Source organism: Choristoneura fumiferana, chromosome 30 (assembly GCF_025370935.1).
Source record: "Choristoneura fumiferana chromosome 30, NRCan_CFum_1, whole genome shotgun sequence".
Classification (NCBI taxonomy): Eukaryota; Metazoa; Arthropoda; class Insecta; order Lepidoptera; family Tortricidae; genus Choristoneura; species Choristoneura fumiferana.
In genome coordinates this window covers 9946242-9967249 of record NC_133501.1, presented here as the reverse complement: position 1 = coordinate 9967249, position 21008 = coordinate 9946242, and the positions used below count along the sequence as shown (strand labels likewise).

At 37.1% G+C, this 21008-nt stretch overlaps 1 protein-coding gene across 1 annotated transcript; it reads left to right on the top strand.

Moving 5' to 3' along the window:
- Positions 1–102: 102 nt before the first annotated feature.
- On the top strand, positions 103–17226 carry LOC141444865 (cytochrome P450 307a1-like). The gene is given in 3 exon segments (XM_074110582.1): positions 103–352; positions 355–576; positions 13668–17226. Coding segments are annotated over 3 exon segments (1614 nt in total). The 5' UTR covers positions 103–198; the 3' UTR covers positions 14906–17226.
- The last annotated feature ends 3782 nt before the right edge of the window (positions 17227–21008 follow it).

Sequence of the window (21008 nt, the reverse complement as noted above, 5' to 3'; positions counted from 1 at the left end):
TATAACTGTGAAACAAGTTTGTTTTTCGCTTGGAAGGAGCGCGGAGTGAAAAAGACTGTTATCGTTTTGGCATAAATTGGACCAAGCGTATAAAATGGCGGCTGGAGTGTGACGCTTCGCAGTAGCTAGCGAGCCTTTCCCGCCAAAACTCCTGTCAAACGGTGTGGACACTCTAAAAAAATTCTTTAAAAAGAAAACATGAGTGCCCTACTTTTGATCGCCCTTGCCTGCCTCGTCGCATATAAAATATACTCCCGTAAAACTGTAAGTTTAAAGCGGGAGGGTAAATATGGAGGTGGGAAGGAGGTGGTTTTAAGGGAAGCACCGGGACCCATTCCCTTCCCAGTTGTGGGAGCTTACATCTTTTGGGGAAACATGAATCGCCCTTCCAGGCGTTTACGGAGTTGGCTAAGGAATACGGGGATATATTTAGCATTAAGCTAGGAGCAAGTCAGTGCTTAGTCGTCAACAATTTGGAATTAATAAGAGAGGTGTTGAATCAAAATGGAAAATTCTTCGGCGGGCGACCTGACTTCGAGAGGTTCCATAAGCTGTTCGCTGGAGATAGAAACAACTGTAAGTAATTTAACTTTTTACTCTAAGTTCATTTTGATCGCTTGTAACACTGAAATTCTATTTTTTTACGACTGGAGCAAAAATGGTGATCCAAATGGACTATGATAAACTAGTCTAATGAATTCCTGTTTTTTTACGTGAGATTTCTTTTACAACGTCTCTCATTATTTTGTTGGATCAAAAGAGACGGATAACTGTTACATAAAATAACAGAAGCAGAGATATGAAACAGGACGCAAGTTTTTTTTCTTAAATGGTTTTTGTTTTACAAAAATACTTCAATGTACCTAACTACTGTATGTTTGAAATTTCGAAAAAAGGAAAGAAATTATAGGTCATGATGAGTAGTTTTACAACGAATTTTAGTAAATTAATATTAAAAAACGGAAATATTTAATTTTCTTTTTAACATTAGTTTAGTTTATAATACATAGTTTTAGTTTTGGATGGTATTACCTGTGTCAAATAAAGAACTATGAAATGACAAAATAAAAAAAAATGTGCAAAAAGCCCATTAACTAAAAAAACTTTGTCATTCGTAAGATATTCGAAGTTGCCGAATTTAAAAAATCTACACTGAAAAGAACTAACTTACAATGCTTATTTTATTTCACCTGTATTTTTCTACAAAATTATAGATCTTGAGAAAAATATATTTCCAAAAGTAAAGGATAAAAATCTTATTTAAACAGATTTTTGTTTAAGTATCAGAAAATAAAAATTAGCTAAAAAACATTCATGTTCTTAAAAAAAAACGCTCTAAACGAATTAGTCTTCATTGAAGCAAAACGAAGGTTCTAGATTTATACCTAGTCCTAAGACAAAACTAACATACATGAATAATTTACCAAGTCACGAAAAAAAAATACCAGCTGAGACAATCCAAAATATTTTTTCTTCGTACAAAAAAGTCAAAATTAAAAACTTACCCCAATATTTTGCTAGCACTCACATATTTTTGGCAGGAACATAACTTCGCTATGTACACTAGGACATCCGTAACCCAACTGATAACCGGCACCATATTTGACTGTGCGTTACTCCAGCAGGCCTACGCAAGTTAAGACTAAATAAAAAAAAACGAGGAATCCGAATTAAGGGACTTAAGCTGACGTTTGACACAATCAACACAAACAAATTCTTAAGTAAAACAATTTTATGGTTGGTTTTTTGGAATGTATTTTTTATTTCAATTCCAAATTTTTACTTTTACGGTCATCCCGTAAAACCTAAATTGTAAATACAAACTGAAATATAGATGAACAGAAAAACCAGAAAAATAAGGTTTAAGGGTTTTCTGTGCATCTATATTTCAGTTTGTATTTACAATTTTATGGCTATAAAAACTTTTTTTTTGCTGCTAGCCAGCTAGAAAAAGTCGGCCAGGTGCGATTTGGACTCGCGCACGAAGGGTTCCGTACCATTATCTATTCTACAACATACAACATAAGCAAAAAAAAACGGCAAAAATAACAAGTGGAAGGCCCCTTATACTTATATATTACAATTTAATTAATTATTGATTTTTAAAGTGATTATACAACTATATATTCTGTGAATATTTCAAGCATCTACCTGTTGCCGTTATTAATATCAGGCAAAAAACGGTAAAAAAATTAAGTTTGTTGTATGGGAGCCCCCTTAAATAATAATTTTATTATATTTTATAGTATTTTTTCTTATCGCGGCCCCAGTAATACGTAATCTGTGAAAATCTCAAGTGTCTAACTAGTACGGCTCAAGAGATAGAGCCCTGTGAGAAACGGACGGACAGACAGACAGACAATGGAGTCCCAGTAATAGGGTTCCGTTGGCACCCTTTGGTTATGGAGCCCTAAAAAGGTGAATATTCGAGCATTTTGACCACACGGTTGCACGTCGTCATCCCACATATACTAGCGTAACGGAAGGATAATAATATAATAATAATAATAATAATTTATTTATTCAGATAACTTGATCCAAAAAAATTGTTAATATTTCCTTAAGACTATAAGTCGCAAGATTTTTTTATCACGCTATATTTAGCATCGGTATTGTTTTTAGTTTCATAAAAATTTATCCCTGAGCGTTATCTCTTTTGATAATAGGTATTTGCCGAAATCTTAATCAGGAAAAAACGCAGCGATGACGCTTGGGAAAATACAGTTAATTCACTTTGTGTGGCAGAAATGGGGTTCATATCAAGTGTTGCCAGATCCGTTTTTCTAAATATCGGGACTTAAACTTAAAAAAAGCGGGACTGGGATTTAGAAAGCGGGACATAGAAAATAAAGAATTATTACAATCCTTTATTTATATTGAATTGAATCGCGCGACGCGCGAGCGACGTCCCTGCAGCAAATCGAAGTTCGTATCGTACCGTCCCGCCGACGCTTATATCATTTAATACGGGAGTGAGAGGGACGGTACGATACGAACTTCGATTTTCGAATTTCGTAGTGAGCCCTTCTGCTCCCCGCTCCCTGCCCTCGCCCCGCTTCCACTCTCGTGCGTCGCAGTCTACAAACGTTCGACAAAGTACCTACTGCGCTGAATTGGCTACTATTTTGGGTGTCCCGCTCAGGGGTCCGGCGGGACGCGTCCTGAGAGGGTTAAAAAGCGGGACGTCCCGCCAAAAGCGAGACATCTGGCAACACTGTTAATATCGATTCTCATAACTGTCGCAATTCGTAATGTAACGTTTGTCATAACGTATTATTTTCCATAACTCTTTTGTCTCTGAATCAATTAATTGTTCAGAATTGTTATAAAAAAACCTGGCCTATAAAGTTCCACAAGATACCATTTAATCATTTCTAAAAAAAATATCGTTTCGGCCAACATCCAACGATATCCCACACTATGGGGTTAGTCGAGAAACAAAATATCACCCCCACTTTACGTCTATGGCAGGTATTCTAAAAATATTTTTCGTTTTACCACTTTGTCGGCATGACTGATATGTATATTCATGCCCAAATTACAGCTTTCTAGTACAAAACGGTCTCTGAGCTTAGCCGCGGACAGACAGACAGACCGACGGACAGACATGGCGAAACTATAAGGGTAGAATAGTTGACCCTTAAATGGTACGTATGGTGGTAATTATTTTTAACCGACTTCAAAAAAAAGGAGGAGGTTATCAATTCGGTTGTATTTTTTTTTTTTTTTAATATTTGTTACCTCAGAACTCCGTCATTATGAACCGATTTCAAAAAATTTTTTTGAGTTCGTCTAGGAATGCTTTCAATTAGGTCCATAAGCAGGAAATTAGGATCTGATGATCGGATCTTAAGGAAATCGAGGGAACTCTTCAAATATTGTAGCGACACCTATGGTAATTTGGATATATTTAGCAGTAACTCGTGCAGTTGCTCTTGCAAATCATAATTTGGTGAAGTGGAACTGAGGATGAAGACCAGATTTGACCAACGGAACTACTACTATCAATAACAAGTATTGCACGGGTTAAATTTAAATTATCATGATTAATATACTTACCTAGATAAGCGACTAAGAAGAAGCTTTAAGTTAATGATTCTTTCGAACTGATCTGATGCTGAAGCCAGAAGGTAGGCGACGAACTCTGTTATAAAAACAACGTAACTAAGTCGTGTTTGGGCTTAATGGAATAGTTGTGAGATGTTCTTGGCTACGAATCACTAAAAATTAGAAATAAAAAAAAATTTTAACAAAAAAGTAAAACCGACTCCAAAAAAAATGAAAAAATAACAAAAATGGAACCGACTACAAAACCCTTGAAAATATTTTTCTAGGTAAGTAGGTACGTACTAGCTCGAAGTCGGTGACTCAGCACGACCCAGCAGGAGGATTGAAACCCATAGTATGTTGGTGAAGTAGACGACTATTGTGAATTGCCCCACTCCTGCTGGCTCGTGCTGAGGCACCGACTTCGAGCTAGTACGTACCTACTTACCTAGAAAAATATTTTCAAGGTTTGTAGTCGGTTCCATTTTTTGTTATTTTTTCATTTTTTTGGAGTCTGTTTTACTTTTTTGTTAAAATTTTTTTTATTTCACCTCGGAAACAGCTTATTGTCTCGGGATAAAAATATCCTATTACATATTCTGGACTTCTACAATGATCTCTGTAGAATTTCATGACAATGCAGTACTTAGTTAAGGTGTGAAAGAGAAACAAAGTCCCTATCGAATTTATAATATTACCCTCTCTCTCATTTAACGTGAAATGGCTCTGCTGCGCTAACGCATACAATTTGCGCTAAGAATGAAATGTTTTCTAGTAAAGTAATATGACGCGTATTACATACGTCGACAAGTAGGTATATCTATGACAAATTCTATGTAGAATACAAACAATATCTAATAATTTATTGAATCAGGCGTTACTTTGCGGAGGTCCATATCAATGAACTAAAATAATTTCCTTGCTCACCCGCGACCTTACGATAGCTAAGCTTATGCAAAATATGCGTGTTCATGCAGTTCCTCCACCTCCACACTGTAAGAACACACACAAATCACACAACCCATCTATCACCACCACCACACTACACTGATGCGTTTCGAACTCAACCAGAGCTCATCTTCAGAGTGACACAACCGTACACCATGCTACCAGTTGTTAGACTCACAACTTAAGTTGTGAGCTGTGAGTTGTGGAAATTATTTTTTTAATTGTACTAATAGTACCTATCGCATATTATGAGTTATGATGTTACGTGGAACTTTAACTTTCTGTATTTTCGTCAGAAAAAATACTACATGTACCTAAACGTATCTATTTTTTTCTTATTAGATGTTTTTAAAACACTAGCCTACTCATCTATATGCTGGGATACTATAAGTTAGTCAGGGCACGACGCTTACTGTGACAAAGTTCCACAGTGGAATGATTCAAAGTACATTTGCATGACCTAATAATGAAAGGACATAGCCTACTGACCTTAATAAAAGTATAGGTCATTTTGTCATAAGATATCGTCATGGTGTAGTACAAGCTATGAAACATGGGTCTTTTTAGCTCAAATTAGATTGTTTATCTGAATAGTACTTGGGCGACCGAGCTTTGCTCTGGCTAAAACTCGACAATAAGCGTTTTCCCAGAGATAAGACCAAGCTAGGTCGATTTATCGTCCCCAAAAACCCCCAGATGCCCTATTTCCGAGATTCTGATTATATATGTGTACCTATATATGCTCGTTTAATGATATAAGATAGATTTGCCTACTAACGATTACAATACAATACAATACAATACAATACAAAGACTCTTTATTGTACACCAGACATAGTAAGCGATACAGAAAACAGATACACAGAAAAAAATATTACAAGGTGAGCAATAGGCGGCCTTATCGCTTAAGAGCGATCTCTTCCAGGCAACCTTTTTACAGAAAGAAGGAAGGACTAGTTTACAACACAACATTACATTACATTTTCTTGTCATGATTCATTTATACAATTTGTGAAGAAGTTCATTATGGATTCGTCTTTAAAACTCTTCAATTCAATGAGATATAATTAAGCTCTAAAGCTTTGAGCTTTTTGCAAGGAGCGTGTAGTGGGTATACCTTCAAGCGCAAGCTGAAGGATTACTTGTTGACGCTCCAAAAATCCTTTCCCTATCCAGCACTTTGACATGCCAACCACATTGATATGCCGGCCTGATGTTTTTAAACAATCCATTTTTTCTTCTTTCTTTTAATTATTGTTCGTTGTAATTTATTTATTTCTTGGTTTGTTATAGTTATTATTATTATTTTTCTCTTAAGTTTATTTGTGTATGTATAGATAAGTGGTTTATTTATTTATTATATTTGTGTATCGTTCCGTGAGTCACAGACGGTTCTGGCAGAAAATCAGCGCTGCAGGCGTTTAACGCTTCAGCATAATGCTGAGTCAGCGACCGTTTCACTTTCGCGGGGACACACAACATTGTGTATATTGTATTTAATGTTTTCATGTGTTTTTCTGTAATTTTTTATTTTATTTGTGTTAATTTTGTTGTATATGTGTGTCTTCTGTGTAAGTGAATAAATGTCTTCTTTCTTTCTTTCTTCTTTCTTTGGTAAGACAAATTTTATGCTTAAGCCTTCGAAGAAAAAATTAACATACTGGCCCACTCCGTCTTCGTAGAGTTTATTTATCGCTATCCCGCGGGAACTATGCATTTTTCCGGGATAAAAACTATCCTATGTCCTTCCCCGGAACTCAAACTATGTATACCGAATTTCATCTAAATCGGTTCAACGGTTTATACGTGAAGAGATAACAAACAAAAAGACTTACAAACTTTCGAATTTATAATATAAAAATATCTGACGTCAATGAAGTAAAGTTATTTTTTTTATGGCATATTATCATATCATATATCTCAATGTCTGTCAATTGTGTTTGTTACTTATTTTGTGCAATAAAGAGTACGTAAGTAAGTACGACAGTAAGAGTATTTTGTATATATATGTATATTACGCCAGGCCCCACTAGGTTAATTAGGAACTAACGAAATTAATACTAATTTTTAAGTTCATTCGTTTGAGAGCTACGGTGCCTCAGACAGACAGATTATTGACATCAAACTTAAAACACTACACACACAAAAACTTTTAGTGTCGGGGGTTAAAAATTAAACGGCCCAATAAAGTAAACTCTCCTTATTTAAACCACACATAATGTAACCCAATGCTTCGTATTAGGTATAAGTTCATCTAGATATCACCCGACTCCAGGCGCCTTACTTACTTTCATTTATTTCACTTGATACCTTTATTATTAAGAATGCTGTACTTAAGGCAATAACTGTTTTATCTGCTACGCGGCGGTAGACCTAGTTGCTAGGTAGAATAAATAATAGTGTACAAAAACTTGATTGCCATAAAAAAACAAAAAAGAAGAAAACAAGTTTAGTGTGGTCTAGAACTCTGTTAAGTCTAACTTAAAGTTCAGCAGTCGCCTACCTATGTATTAATGAGAATTTTTGATTCAGTCGCGATTTTAAATGGGTCCCGACTGTTGAATTTAAGTTACCGTAAACTGCTTCAACTTTGCCCTCTGGCCCCAACATTGCCTGATTCGATTTAGAGTCGATAACTTAGCACCCTTTAAGTTTTAAAACTTTCATCCCCCCGTAATAATAATTCCCGTGTAGATAAGAGTGCTAAGTTATCGACTCTAAATCGAATCAGGTAATGTTGGGGCCAGAGGGCAAAGTTGTAGCAGTTTACGGTACTTAACAGAATTGTACACTTGATTTATTATTTTTATTTTTTTAATGCAGTCAGGTTTTTGATTTTTTTAATTTACTATTTTATTTCATACTTTTTGATATTTCTGTGAAAATGGTAGCTTAAATACAACATGTATTTATTTTCATGGCTAGTTATTTATTTTCATTTGAGACACGTGTTGTTACAATTCAAACTCCTTTCTTCACGGATTATAAATCCTATTTCACTCCGACAGCTAATGACGAATCTTATAAAATACCTAATATTAGTATGATTTATGCCAACGCCTAAAAAGGACAAAACTAGAGCTAATTATCTAGTTTTAAAAACTAATTCGGCTTACCTAATTAGCTTATATTGCATCGTCAACAGAGTTCATGTGAACGCAACGCAAACATAATTCTGATATTGCATGAGTAATTATAATTTTTACACAAAAACATAATTGGCCTGGTGACATAGATATAATGGCCGTGGTTAATATTTTTAGGGTCCTTCATAAATCATAATAAGAATTATGATTTATACAATACGATAACTCTTTATTACTCACCAACACAAAGCAAGCCAGTACGTAAGAGGTAAGCAATAGGCGAAGGTTGGAATTTAAGAGAAGTGTCTTCGTTCCATTCTCCATACAAACGTAGTCCCGGTCTCATTTGAAAAATAGGCAACAGAAATAGATGAAATTTTGTAAGTATGGACTAGACGTATTTATCTATGCCTGTGGTTTTTCAGATTTTCATATAAATGTGCAATATCAGAATTACAGGAGCTCAAAAGTCGGCAAAAAAAAGATGTCAACTTTGCACGAGAATTACAGACTAATAAAGCATTTTTACAAAAATCGAAAAAACCACAGGCATAGAAAATATAATGAATGTCTTGATTGTAAAATATCATTGATTTCTGTGCTATACTTTTCGTATAATATGAGGACAACGAAACCCAAAATTCAACCGCCCAAATCTTGAAAAGCCTACAGCTATCTCGATATAAATTACGGACGTCGTTGCGGAAGGCATGGGGGGGACGGCTGCGAGCGCTTATGTCACGAGCGATAAAGACAGCAATATCCCAAACGAATACCTAACGCGGCCGCGCGGCCGGCAGGGAAACTTCTCGTAAGGAGTTTTTTTTGTTGCCCCTCTGTAAGGCCGCGTTTCCACTAGAGATGTGCGGGGATGCGATGCGAGAAGTGTTTGTTTTGAACCAATAGAAACGCTTCATTTACCTATCCTCGCTCAAATGAGCTGGTAAATACTTTAACTGACATTTACCAATTACCAACCTAACCTAATCTTGTCAACCCTTTATTTTTAACCGACTTGAAAATAGGAGGAATTTCTCAATTGGACTGTACTTTTTTTTTGCTGGCTAAAAATCTATACCTACGGAACGGAACCCTCAAAGCCAGTCTGATACGCACTTGACTAATTTTTTCGGCCAAAGTCTGTTTCAAATAGACACTAATTGACGCACATAGAGTCGTACCTACTATCGTACCAATATTATAAGTGCGAAAGTGTGAGTGTGTATGTGTGTTGGTAACTACTTCACACAATAATGGGTGGATTGGGAAAAAAAATGGTATGTAGATAGATTTTTAATCTAATACTAGCTTTGGCCGCGGCTTCACCCGCGTGGAATTCGGTTATCGCGCGCTGTTCCCTCGGGAACTGTGCATTTTTTCGGGATAAAAAGTAGCCTATGTCACTTTCTAGCCCATACACTATCTCTATGCCAAAAATCACGTCGATCCGTCGCTCCGTTTTGACGTGAAAGACGGACAGATATACAAACACACACACTTTCGCATTAATATTAGTATGGATTCTCGGGATAGGGACAAAATATCGAAATTTCAACCGCTGGGATTAGGATTGGTTTTTTTTGGAGTCTTTTTGTATTTTTTATTTCAACTCCAAATTTGTTACTTTTACGGGTATCCCGTGAAACCATATCGAAAATACAAACTGAGACATGGATGCACAGAAAAACCAGAAAAAGAGACCAGCGCTGGGAATCGAACCCAGGTCCCAGCGCTGGTCTCTTTTTCTGGTTTTTCTGTGCATCCATGTCTCAGTTTGTATTTTCGCTGGGATTAGAGTCATGGAAATTGGCACAGTTATGTTTATTGCTGAGTCAGCGGCCGTTTATCTTTTGCGGGGACACACATAATCGTGTATTTTCATTTTTGTTTTGATTTTGTTGTATTTGTGTGTCTTTGTGAATGTGGATAAATATCTTCTTTCTTTCTTAATGCAACGCCGATGAAAAACAGTTAAGTTTTCGGAATTCCCATGGGAATTTGGAAAATTCCGGAGTTTCCATTGAATTACCGGAATTCATGGATTACGCGTGCGAAACAGCGGGTAAAATTTATTTATTCATCCTACTAATGCGAAAGTTTGTAAGTCTGTTTGTTTGCTACCTTTTCATGTCTTAACCGTTTAACCGATTTACATAAAGTTCGGTATTACAGAGTCCCGGGGAAGGACATAGGGTAGTTTTTATCCCGGAAAATTTCATAGTTCCCGCGGGATAGCGATAAACGAATATATGCGGACGGAGTCGCGGGCAACAGGCTAGTAATATTATAAATGCGAAGCTCTGTAAGTCTGTGTTTTTTTTTGTTATCTACCTTTTCACGTCTTAACAGCTTAACCGATTTAGACAAAATTCGGTATACAGAAAGTTGACTCCCGGTAAAGGTCATAGGATAGTTTTATAAATTTAAAATTGTTATGTTACTATTTTCATGTATTTTTTTTTGGTTTGTGTGTAATTGTGTAAATTTTAATGTATTAGTGTGTCTTCCGTACGAGTGAATAAATCATCATCATCATCCCAGCCTATATACGTCCCACTGCAGGGCACAGGCCTCCCCTCAGAATGAGAGGGCTTGGGCCATAGTTCCCACGCGGGCCCAGTGCGGATTGGGAACTTCACACACACCATTGAATTGCTTCGCAGGTTTGTACAGGTTTCCTCACGATGTTTTCCTTCACCGCAAAGCTCGTGGTAAATTTCAAATGTAACTCCGCACATGAATTTCGAAAAACTCAGAGGTGCGAGCCGGGGTTTGAACCCACGACCCTCTGCTTGAGAGGCGATGGGTCAAACCACTAGGCCACCACGGCTTAGTGAGTGAATAAATGTCTTCTTTCATTCTTTCTTTCTTTATCCCGGAAAATTTCATAGTTTCCGCGGGATAGCGATAAACGAGTTAAACGCGGACGGAGTCGCGGGCAATAGCTAGTGTTTAACTTATCTAGTAATTTCTGCTTATTTTAGATTAAACGCATGTCGTTACTATGTCATTTGAGACGCTAAAGTATCAAGTTGATATAGGAAATTGAATTATATTACAATTATAATATTTTGGTGAATTTGATATGTAGAATATTGTGTATATTCAACACACTTAAATAACTATTATTTTAGGTCATGGGCATGAAGACATGCTTAAGAGTCTAGGTTAGAAATATTTATTATAAAGGTGACCACTACTCGATTGATGTAGGTACTTACTTTATAACTGACTCCCGTAACTCCCGACTGCCTTAAAAACTACCTATAAAGAATAATAAAGTAATGAAAAAAAAAACTTGACTGCCTTTTGTGTTTGTACGGAATTTTCCAAGTTTATTCTCAAAAGTTTAGCGTTTAGAGGGGAGGGGGACACTGCTCAATTTTGATGAAAATTTGCACTTTAACGTTATATATTTCTCAAACAGATCACTGAACACTGAATCAAAAATCGTCTTCACAACCCTAATTTTAAAAGACCTATCCAACGACAGGTACTTCACACTATAGCGTTCTAGACTAGAAAAAAAACATTGATTAGCGCTTAAAACTCGGTGCCCTTAAGAACTTGCAAAAACTACCTTCGCGTTCAATACGAATGCTTTTAAAAAAAGCATCGGGCCTCGTAAATTGTCTTCATTAATTATACATCACCGGTCCTGCAATCGATGTATGGAAAAAGGAAAAACACGATCCAGTGGTTATCAGAGCGTAAGGAATTGAATCACATTGAATCTGCATAACTCATCATCATCATCATATCATCCGTACGTGCGCTGTTAGACATGGTCCCCCTCATGGGCCACCAGTTGCGTTTGGAAGCGACCTGCGGGATTACTCAGAAATTTGAAAATTGAAGTTCATGTCGTTCCGTTTCTCTGACATTTATACTATTTAATAAGAGAGTGAGAGGGACGGTACGTTACGAACTTCGATTTTCAAATTTCGGTGTGGGCCCTCGGTATCCACCACGAATCCGCGGTTTAACCAGATGCCGTATTGTCTAAAGCCCCATTCACATTTATCTTTCGTGTTGTGTCGTGACGCATCAGAACGGTTTCGGTTTCATACATTTTATATGGCTGCGTCAAGGACCATAATGAGCTGAGCTGAGCTGAGCTGTCGGTAGGCCTCCAACAAGATGGAGCGACGACTTGGTTAAGATCGCGGGATCGCGGTGGATGCGGAAAGCACAAGACCGGTCTGAGTGGAGAGCCTTGGGGGAGGCCTATGTCCAGCAGTGGACGTCTTGCGGCTGACATGATGATGATGATGAAGGACCATAATATATATATATATATATATATATATATATATATATATATCTCTCTCTAGAAACTACCCAATTCAGGATGACGATATTGGAACAAAAGTAGCAAATTTGAAAGCAAACTTGCCGCGTACCACAAAAGTAGCAAATTTGAGATATCGCGACAAGATATTTAATTTTAACGCTCCCCTGTAAAATTTGTCTTAGTATCAGATACGCGACACTTGCCATTGTTGGTTACAGACTGACCAACAATACAATATAATAACTCTTTATTTGAAAATCAGGTATATAGACCAACTTACCTGTGACTTGAAAAAGCTTTTATGCCGTTCGCATAAATTGCAGCATTGTTTGCTCTGTCTCTCAGTAAGTTGGACATCGTACGCGGATTGCAGCAGGGCTACTACGAAACCCGAAACTCGAAGTTCGTGTCGTGCGGTCCTTCTGACACTTATACTATTTAATACGAGAGCGAGAGGGACGGCACGATACGAACTTCGAGCTTCGAGTTTCGTAGTAGCCCTGCAGTATCAAATACGATATATTTCTGTCAGAAGTACCTGCCCCAGAGCCTGGCAACTCTGTCTGTGGCCTGTGCTTAGTTTAAAAATAGCCTAACCTATTTACGCTTGAGTTACCAAGCGCGAGAGTGAACAGATGCGCATACGTAATGCGCATTAAACTTTCCAAAGACTGCACCTTGTTTTCTCAGTCTGGCATCACATTAGTGTTGTTTTCAATTTCAAAAAAAGTTTCTATTTTTGTGCGTATGCATTTTGCGTCATGCGTCATCATCATCATCATCCCAGCCTATACACGTCCCACTGCTGGGCTCAGGCCTCCTCTCAGAACAAGAGGGCTTGGGCCATAGTTCCCACGCGGGCCCAGTGCGGATTGGGAACTTCGCACGCACCATTGAATCGCTTCGCAGGTTTGTGCAGGTTTCCTCACGATGTTTTCCTTCACCGCAAAGCTCGTGGTAAATTTCAAATGTAATTCCGCACATGAATTCCGAAAAACTCAGAGGTGCGAGCCGGGGTTCGAACCCACGACCCTCTGCTTGAGAGGCGATAGGCCACCACGGCTTCTACTACTAAATACATATTAAAACCGAAAAATTCGAAAGAAAACATATCTGCCCCGATCGGGGATCGAACCCGGCACCTCAAGCTTAGTAGTAGGTTCTCTGACCTTTCACCTAAGGCTTTCAATTCGTCTTTTGTTATGTCTAAATGTATGCAACCGTCAACCTTTGAAATCATCCGTTTGGTTTCTTGTAGAAAATTCTTCAACACCCCTTTCTCTTGTCCACAGCATTGGCGCTCTGTGATTGGTCGAACCTTCAGCTGCGTAGACGCAACCTCGCGCGTCGTCACTGCGGTCCGAAACAACACACCGACAACTTCTCTCGAATCGGCAGCGTCGCCACCTTTGAATCCATCGAGCTCGTCCAGACCCTCAAACAGATTAGCAGATCCACCGAATCCGCCATCAATTTGAAGCCTCTCTTAATGTCGACGGCAATGAACATGTTCTCACACTACATGTGCAACATTCGCTTCGATGATGACGACGTGGAATTCCGCAAAATCGTTGACCATTTTGATGAGATCTTTTGGGAGATCAACCAAGGATACGCTGTTGATTTCCTGCCCTGGCTTTCACCATTCTACAAAAAACATATGGATAAACTTTCAAACTGGTCACAGGAGATCCGTTCTTTCATTCTATCAAGGATTGTGGAACAGAGAGAGATGAATTTGGATACTGAAGGCCCTGAAAAAGACTTCCTTGATGGTCTCCTGAGAGTCCTACATGATGATCCTACTGTTGATAGAAACACTATTATTTTTATGCTTGAAGACTTCTTGGGAGGTCATTCGTCAGTCGGGAATCTTGTTATGCTTTGCTTAGCTGCTGTAGCGAGGGATGCTGAAGTTGGTAAGAAGATAAGATCTGAAATAGAAGGTGTTACTAAAGGCAAACGGGCTATTAGTCTTCTTGACAGACCTAATCTTCCTTACACTGAAGCAACCGTATTAGAGGTTTTGCGATACGCTTCTTCACCTATTGTTCCTCATGTGGCTACTGAAAACGCAGAAGTCTCTGGTTTCGGTGTCGAAAAAGGTACAGTAGTCTTTATCAATAACTACGAACTTAATACATCAGAGAAATACTGGAATGAGCCAGAGAAATTCGATCCTTCTAGATTTTTAGAACGCACCAAAGTGAGGGTTAGGAGGAATTCGCAATGCGATTCCGGTATGGAGTCTGATGGTGAGCGAAGAGGTCCGATAGATAAAACGACAGAGATAGAAAAGGAAGTAGTTGCTGTTAAAAAGAATATACCGCATTTTTTGCCTTTTAGCATAGGCAAACGCACATGTATCGGTCAGACTTTGGTGACTACCATGAGCTTTGTCATGTTTGCTAATATTATGCAGGAGTTTGATGTCGGCGCTGAACATTTAGAAGATTTAAGGCAGAAACCCGCATGTGTAGCGTTACCTAAAGACACATTTAATCTGTACGTAGTTCCCAGAAAGCACTGATTAATTTATTCTTTCGTAGATAATCTATTTCCGCAGCTATGTCTGAAACATTGAAGTTATTCACCGATTTCATTTTCATTTTGAAATTGTCTATCATCAACATAGGTAGGATTAGTTTAGGGTAAAATAAAATCTTTTCACTTCCCATGCTCGTAAAGTTGGTTTATGCCGTTCTAGGCGACATAAAATTACTTTTTATGCTCTAGTGCATAAAGTAAAATCTTCGTCTAAGACCAAGGTAATCAGATGTCAACAGCAACAAACGAAAAAGTTTCTACATGTTTTTTTTAAATAATTCTTAAAACTAAAAATCAATCAAATCAATAAAACTAAAAAAATATAATTTTATATACTTAATAGTGTTTGAAAAATAAAAGATACAAAAAAGTGAACAATTGTTTCCACTGTTGATATTTCATTTCCTCGTCAACGAAGTGAAAAGCAGAGTGTAAAACTCGAGCATTAAACCCATTTTCCCCTCGACGTGTTGGATAGACACGCCGCACGCCGCACCGGCTTGGGTGGCTGTATGAACGTCTCGGGTAAAATGGCTCGTTTTATGCTCTTGTCGTATAATCTAACAAACGGACTAATTAGATTTTTTTACGACTCTACACTAGCCCATTGTACGTTTGATTTATTTTTTGTTGTCGTGTTCTAATTTTGAAATTAGTTTGGTTGGCATGGCTGCGGAATATCGCTCAAAACATTATTTATTTCTTGAAATAATTCCTCGTTTAGGTTACAATTTTTATCTTCTAATTCATCAGACTCCATTCAATTTTGTTTCTTATTTATAGAAACTACGAGAGCGTGTTTAAAAAAATGCATTTAATGAGCACTTGTTGATTTAGCTAAATTATCAATATTATCATTATAGTGACTTGTCAGTTGAAAAAAAATATCAATGACATAATGTTGCTCCAGTAAATGATTCGAAACAAAAATGTAGAACTTAATAATTAATCATTGTATGTTTTTTTTAATTGTAGCCATTATTAATCATCATAGTTGTAAGTGACGACTCCTTTATGTTGTGTGGATTTCTGATATTATTTAATTGATTTTTTTTAAATAGAATTTTGACGGAAATATCATTTTTTAAACAATGATTAGGTAGTTATAGTAGAATTTTGTAGACGTAGTTTTCGTAGTGCAGAAAATAAATGCAATGACATCGCCAAGATGAGTATAGTCCAGCAGTTTTTGAACCTAAGGCCTTTCATTTTGTGTTAACTTCACTGCTGCTGTGGCCAGTTTTATTCCTATAGGGTAGTTGACTCCATTCCTGAGACAATGGTAAAAAATTAGAACTAAATTAATTTTCAGTTCGTTTGAATTTGAATTTACTAACAAGTAACGTCACAGTTTGCTATTGCCATACACAATCTATTGGAATACAGTTTTATATAGGTACTTATAGAAAGTGTCAATTGATTGGTGTCAAATACTCTATTAATGTTATTTTTCTATGTACTGTCATTGCGTTTTAAATATAGAAGTTAAATGAGCATTATGACAGTTCCTCGATGTAGATGGTTTTTTTCTCTGTCTATCCCATCTATTTAGTTGAGAGAAAATCATGTAGTTATAGTTTAGTTCTGCTGTAGTTTAACGGTAACTTATGATAGCTCGTATGTTACTATGATTGTAAAATGAGCTGTGCTCCAAAGATATTAAAGTTGGAATTTTAACGCATGAAATACGAGTTGAAGTTACCGTACTATACAGGTACAGGTATATAAGATTCAAATGACAACTGCGTTTGAGTGTAACAGGGAACTTGCGTAGGTAAACGTATTTTTTAAAATTTAATAAGAAATTAAGTTCAAATTTGAATAAAGTTATAGTTTGTGAAAATATAACTGTTTTTGTATTAAATATTTGAGGTTTTAGTTGTTTTAAAGCCCTGGATAAGTAGCTTTTTAGCATTTCAAGAATTTTTAGGAGTGATTCAGTAGTTTTAGATACACAAACAAACATAATTAGTTTTTTCATTAGTTTAGTGTAGATTATTACTTCAGTCACCTTTATGTAAATTTTGTTCCATTACAAAAACATAAATAATTACTAAAATACTTTTTTTAATTAGTGTTAGATCTTTATTTAGTTTTGATTTGATTTAGTAGTTTAGTGTTTGATTTTTTTATTTGATTTTATTCACTTTATGCATGTTCCCTACACTTTGAGTGCAGTTAAATTTGTTTGATTATTTGCCTGTATTTTATAATAGTATCATGTATTGTATAATAGATAAAGAAATTGTGATTTTTTTTCTAGAAAATATTTTAGCATTTGAAATTATAGTACTTGCAAGTTTATATTGTTTTTTCTTGAAACTTCACTACCCTACTCCTTTCAAAATGCAATTTAAGCCATACTATCGAAATATTTGAATCTAGTACAGTCACACAAACTGAACCATGATCTGGGGGGAACCTCTACTAAATGTTAACATCCTATGCATTTATCAAGGAAATCATAATTAAATTGATTACTAAAAGGTTCCATCCGGGGACATGAATAGGTAATTTAGTATATAGAGTGGACCAAATTTTGTGCCGCTGAGTTTATGTAGTGCCACAAGAGTTGAAGTGAATGATTACACACACATCTACAGCATGTCGTGTGATGACAGCAGTATTTTGACATTCACTCATTCATTTCAATCATTCCCCTTTTGTGCAATCAGTTCTTTTTGTAGCTGTGTGTGTAATCATTCACTCCAACTCTCGTGGCACTACCTGTACCTATGCCATTACTTTCTTTTCCTTTCAAATTATAATAATAAATCCATTTGTTTCGGGGAACATGGCCCATACAATAAATACTATTAAGTACCTTACATACTACTAATAAGAACAGCAGAACTAAGGTTACCGACATAGCCCGAAGAATTGCGAAACTAAAGTGGCAGTGGGCGGGGCACATTGCTCGCAGGGCTGATGGCCGATGGGGTCGGAAGGTTCTCGAATGGCGTCCGCGGACCGGGATACGACTTGGTTAAGATCGCGGGATCGCGGTGGATGCGGAAAGCACAAAACCGGTCTGAATGGAGAGCCTTGGGGGAGGCCTATGTCCAGCAGTGGACGTCTTTCGGCTGACATGATGATGATGATGATACTACTAATAAATAATTTTATTACATTTAATTGGTCTATTTTGCATTTAGACTGTGCACAGTGAAAAAGGGTAATATAACCGGTCGTACACATATGCCGCAGCGTAGATGAATGCGACGCCGGGGACGTGGGTTTGGACGGAGGTTTTGTCACCGTTTGGTTATATTTTATAATCCATACTAATATTATAAATGCGAAAGTGTGTATGTTTGTATGTTTGTCCGTATTTCACGTCGAAACGCAGCGACGGTTAGACATGATTTTTGGCATAGATATAGTTTATGGACCCTAGAGTGACATAGGCTAATTTTTTCCCCGGAAATAGGCACAGTTCCCGAGGGAACAGCGCGCGATTACCGAATTCCACGCGGGCGAAGCCGCGGGCAAAAGGTAGTCTTCTTATAATGTGTGTGCACGATTTCTACATTGTGAGTATATTGTTCTGTCACCCATATAGACTCAGAAACTTTGACACCCATAGATACATACACACACTCACACGCGCACTCACACATTTACACACACACACACACACACACACACACACACACACACACACACACACACACACACACACACACACACACACACATAATTTTAGTAATTATTATTTTTTCCTTTTCTTAATAAAAATGTTTCAGTTTACTTAGTAGCTACTTGGATATACTTAGTATTACTCTATTAGCTCGCATACGTGACGAACACTGACTTGCAAGATACGGGCCTTGCCTAGTTTGTGAGTCAGGATTCAACTTATTTAATTGTACTATGTTTAACCTAAGTTGTCTTTTTCTTTGTAATTGTTCATTCCTCTCTTGTGCAATTTTGTCTTATTGAATAAAGTTTTTTTTTATTGTTACCTAATTAATGTGTGCAATAAAGATACTTATTATTATTATTTAAAACTAATTTGGTGACACAACGGCGTGACCCCGTTGAGTCACCGTCCCCAAAGTCGCATTCATCTGCGGCATGGTGCCCCGGAACCGTCGATTAAAAACCAAAATTAAATTAAATCTCAAAATGCAACCTCAAAACCGCTCATTCTTGCGGATGTCTCGCAAATACCGGGTACGTAAGGTAGGTTAGGTTAGGTTACCTTTTTTCACTTAGCCCAGTCTAAAAGTTGCAAATGCAAAATACACAATCAAGTCTTAGCGAGTTTTTTTTATGAGGGTTTACTAATGCTTTGGCGAAAATTATTTAGCAAATTATTAATAGAAGATATCGTGTCGGAGTTGATGTGCAACTCCTGTATTCAAGCTTGTAGCAATGTTGCTGTTAATTTTTTTGCCAAAGTTTTTCAATAGGGGCTTACCCAAAAAACATTTTTATTGACAGGAATTGGCAAAATGTTGGCTCCCACCCTTTTACAATCTTTTATTTAATTTTCATCACACTTGCTCGTAAACAGTGTCGTAACATGCAAGCTACCTTGGTTGCAACCCCCCAAATAAAACCCTCGACCTTAATGTGCTTGTCATGAAACCCGTGGTCGGTAAATGAGTCATTTTAGAGTAATTAGAGTAGTAGTTGAAGGTGATGGTTAATTAATAGTTAATTAAATACTAATTTTCGATGACTGTGAGACACGCACTCACTGACATCATGGAAAAACCGATACAAGTATTCCCAGTTGCGGGTGTGGACGAACACTAGTGTATTGTCTAACACTCTGACGTTCGCGATCGCATTAAATTCGCCGTCTCTTTCTACCCTCATCTTACACAGTGGGACAGAAAGAAGTGGTGAAAGCGATTGTGATTCCAAGTGTGCTAGACAAGTATTGAATTGAACAAGGCATATTGTTTATATTCGAATAATCCGACGAAGTCCTAATATTAATATTTAGGACTTCGTCGAGGACAGAAGTGTATAAGTCCTAACATTAGGACTTCTTCCACTTTTTCCTTTATTTTATTTAGCATTCTAAAGCAAATTGCTGATTAATTATCCGAGCCTAAGGCATTAGTCGAAGTGAATTAAAACTGTGGCCTCAGTCAAAGACCAGGTCTGAGCACCGTAGGTTAGGATGGGCAGGATGCACATGTCAACGAACTTGCGTTTTAAGGCTAGTGGAAGTTTACCCTTCATTAGTGCTTTCATGGACCAGTAGCTCCTCCAGGCATTTTCGATACGTTTGTCGACTTCTTTGCCTTGTCTGTTTTCGAAGGAGACTATCTGGCCCAAATAAGTATACTCGTTGACGTAGTGAATCACATGCTCATCTACCATTACCCTACGTTTGATGCTATTCGTCATCAACTTAGTCTTTGACCGATTCATCGTAAGTCCAACTTCAAGGCTTGCTGTGCTTAGTTCTTGAAGCATTTTTTGTAGTTCGCTCGCTGATGTTGAAAAGAGAACGATGTCATCAGCAAAACGAAGATTTGACAACTTTTTGCTTCCGACATCGATTCCCTTGCTTTGCCAAGAGATCGCCAACGCTCTGAACACACTTCTTCGAGGCAACTGGTAAACAGTTTGGGGGAAAGTGGGTCACCCTGTTTTACTCCTTCCTAAATATATTTAGTTATGTTTATTATTTAACGCCCAAACTAAGTAGCGGCTATCATAGTTTTTTAATTAAATAGTAAATAAGTTCCTTGTTCCAAAAATATTTAACAAGATCGAGTTACTCGGAGAAGGAAAACAGTGTAGCATAAAAAAACTTTTAAAATACTCTCTAAAGGATACTATATTTCAATAATTGCCTTAGGGTAGGTACATTCCAGCAAAAGTATCCACATCGCTGTTTTGTTGTAACTTTTTTTTTGTTTTTAGATATTTAAACAGGTAGTTACATATAGTGTGAAATGCCAACAAACTGAATAATTATATTAGTTTGGCGACTAGATTTAGATTTTTACGCAATTGTATGTAAGAAATAAATAAAAAAAAGGAAAATGCCTGTGAGTCTGTGACATACGGACGGACGGACAGAACGAAACTATAAGGGTTCCGTTTTGTAGTTCAACTAC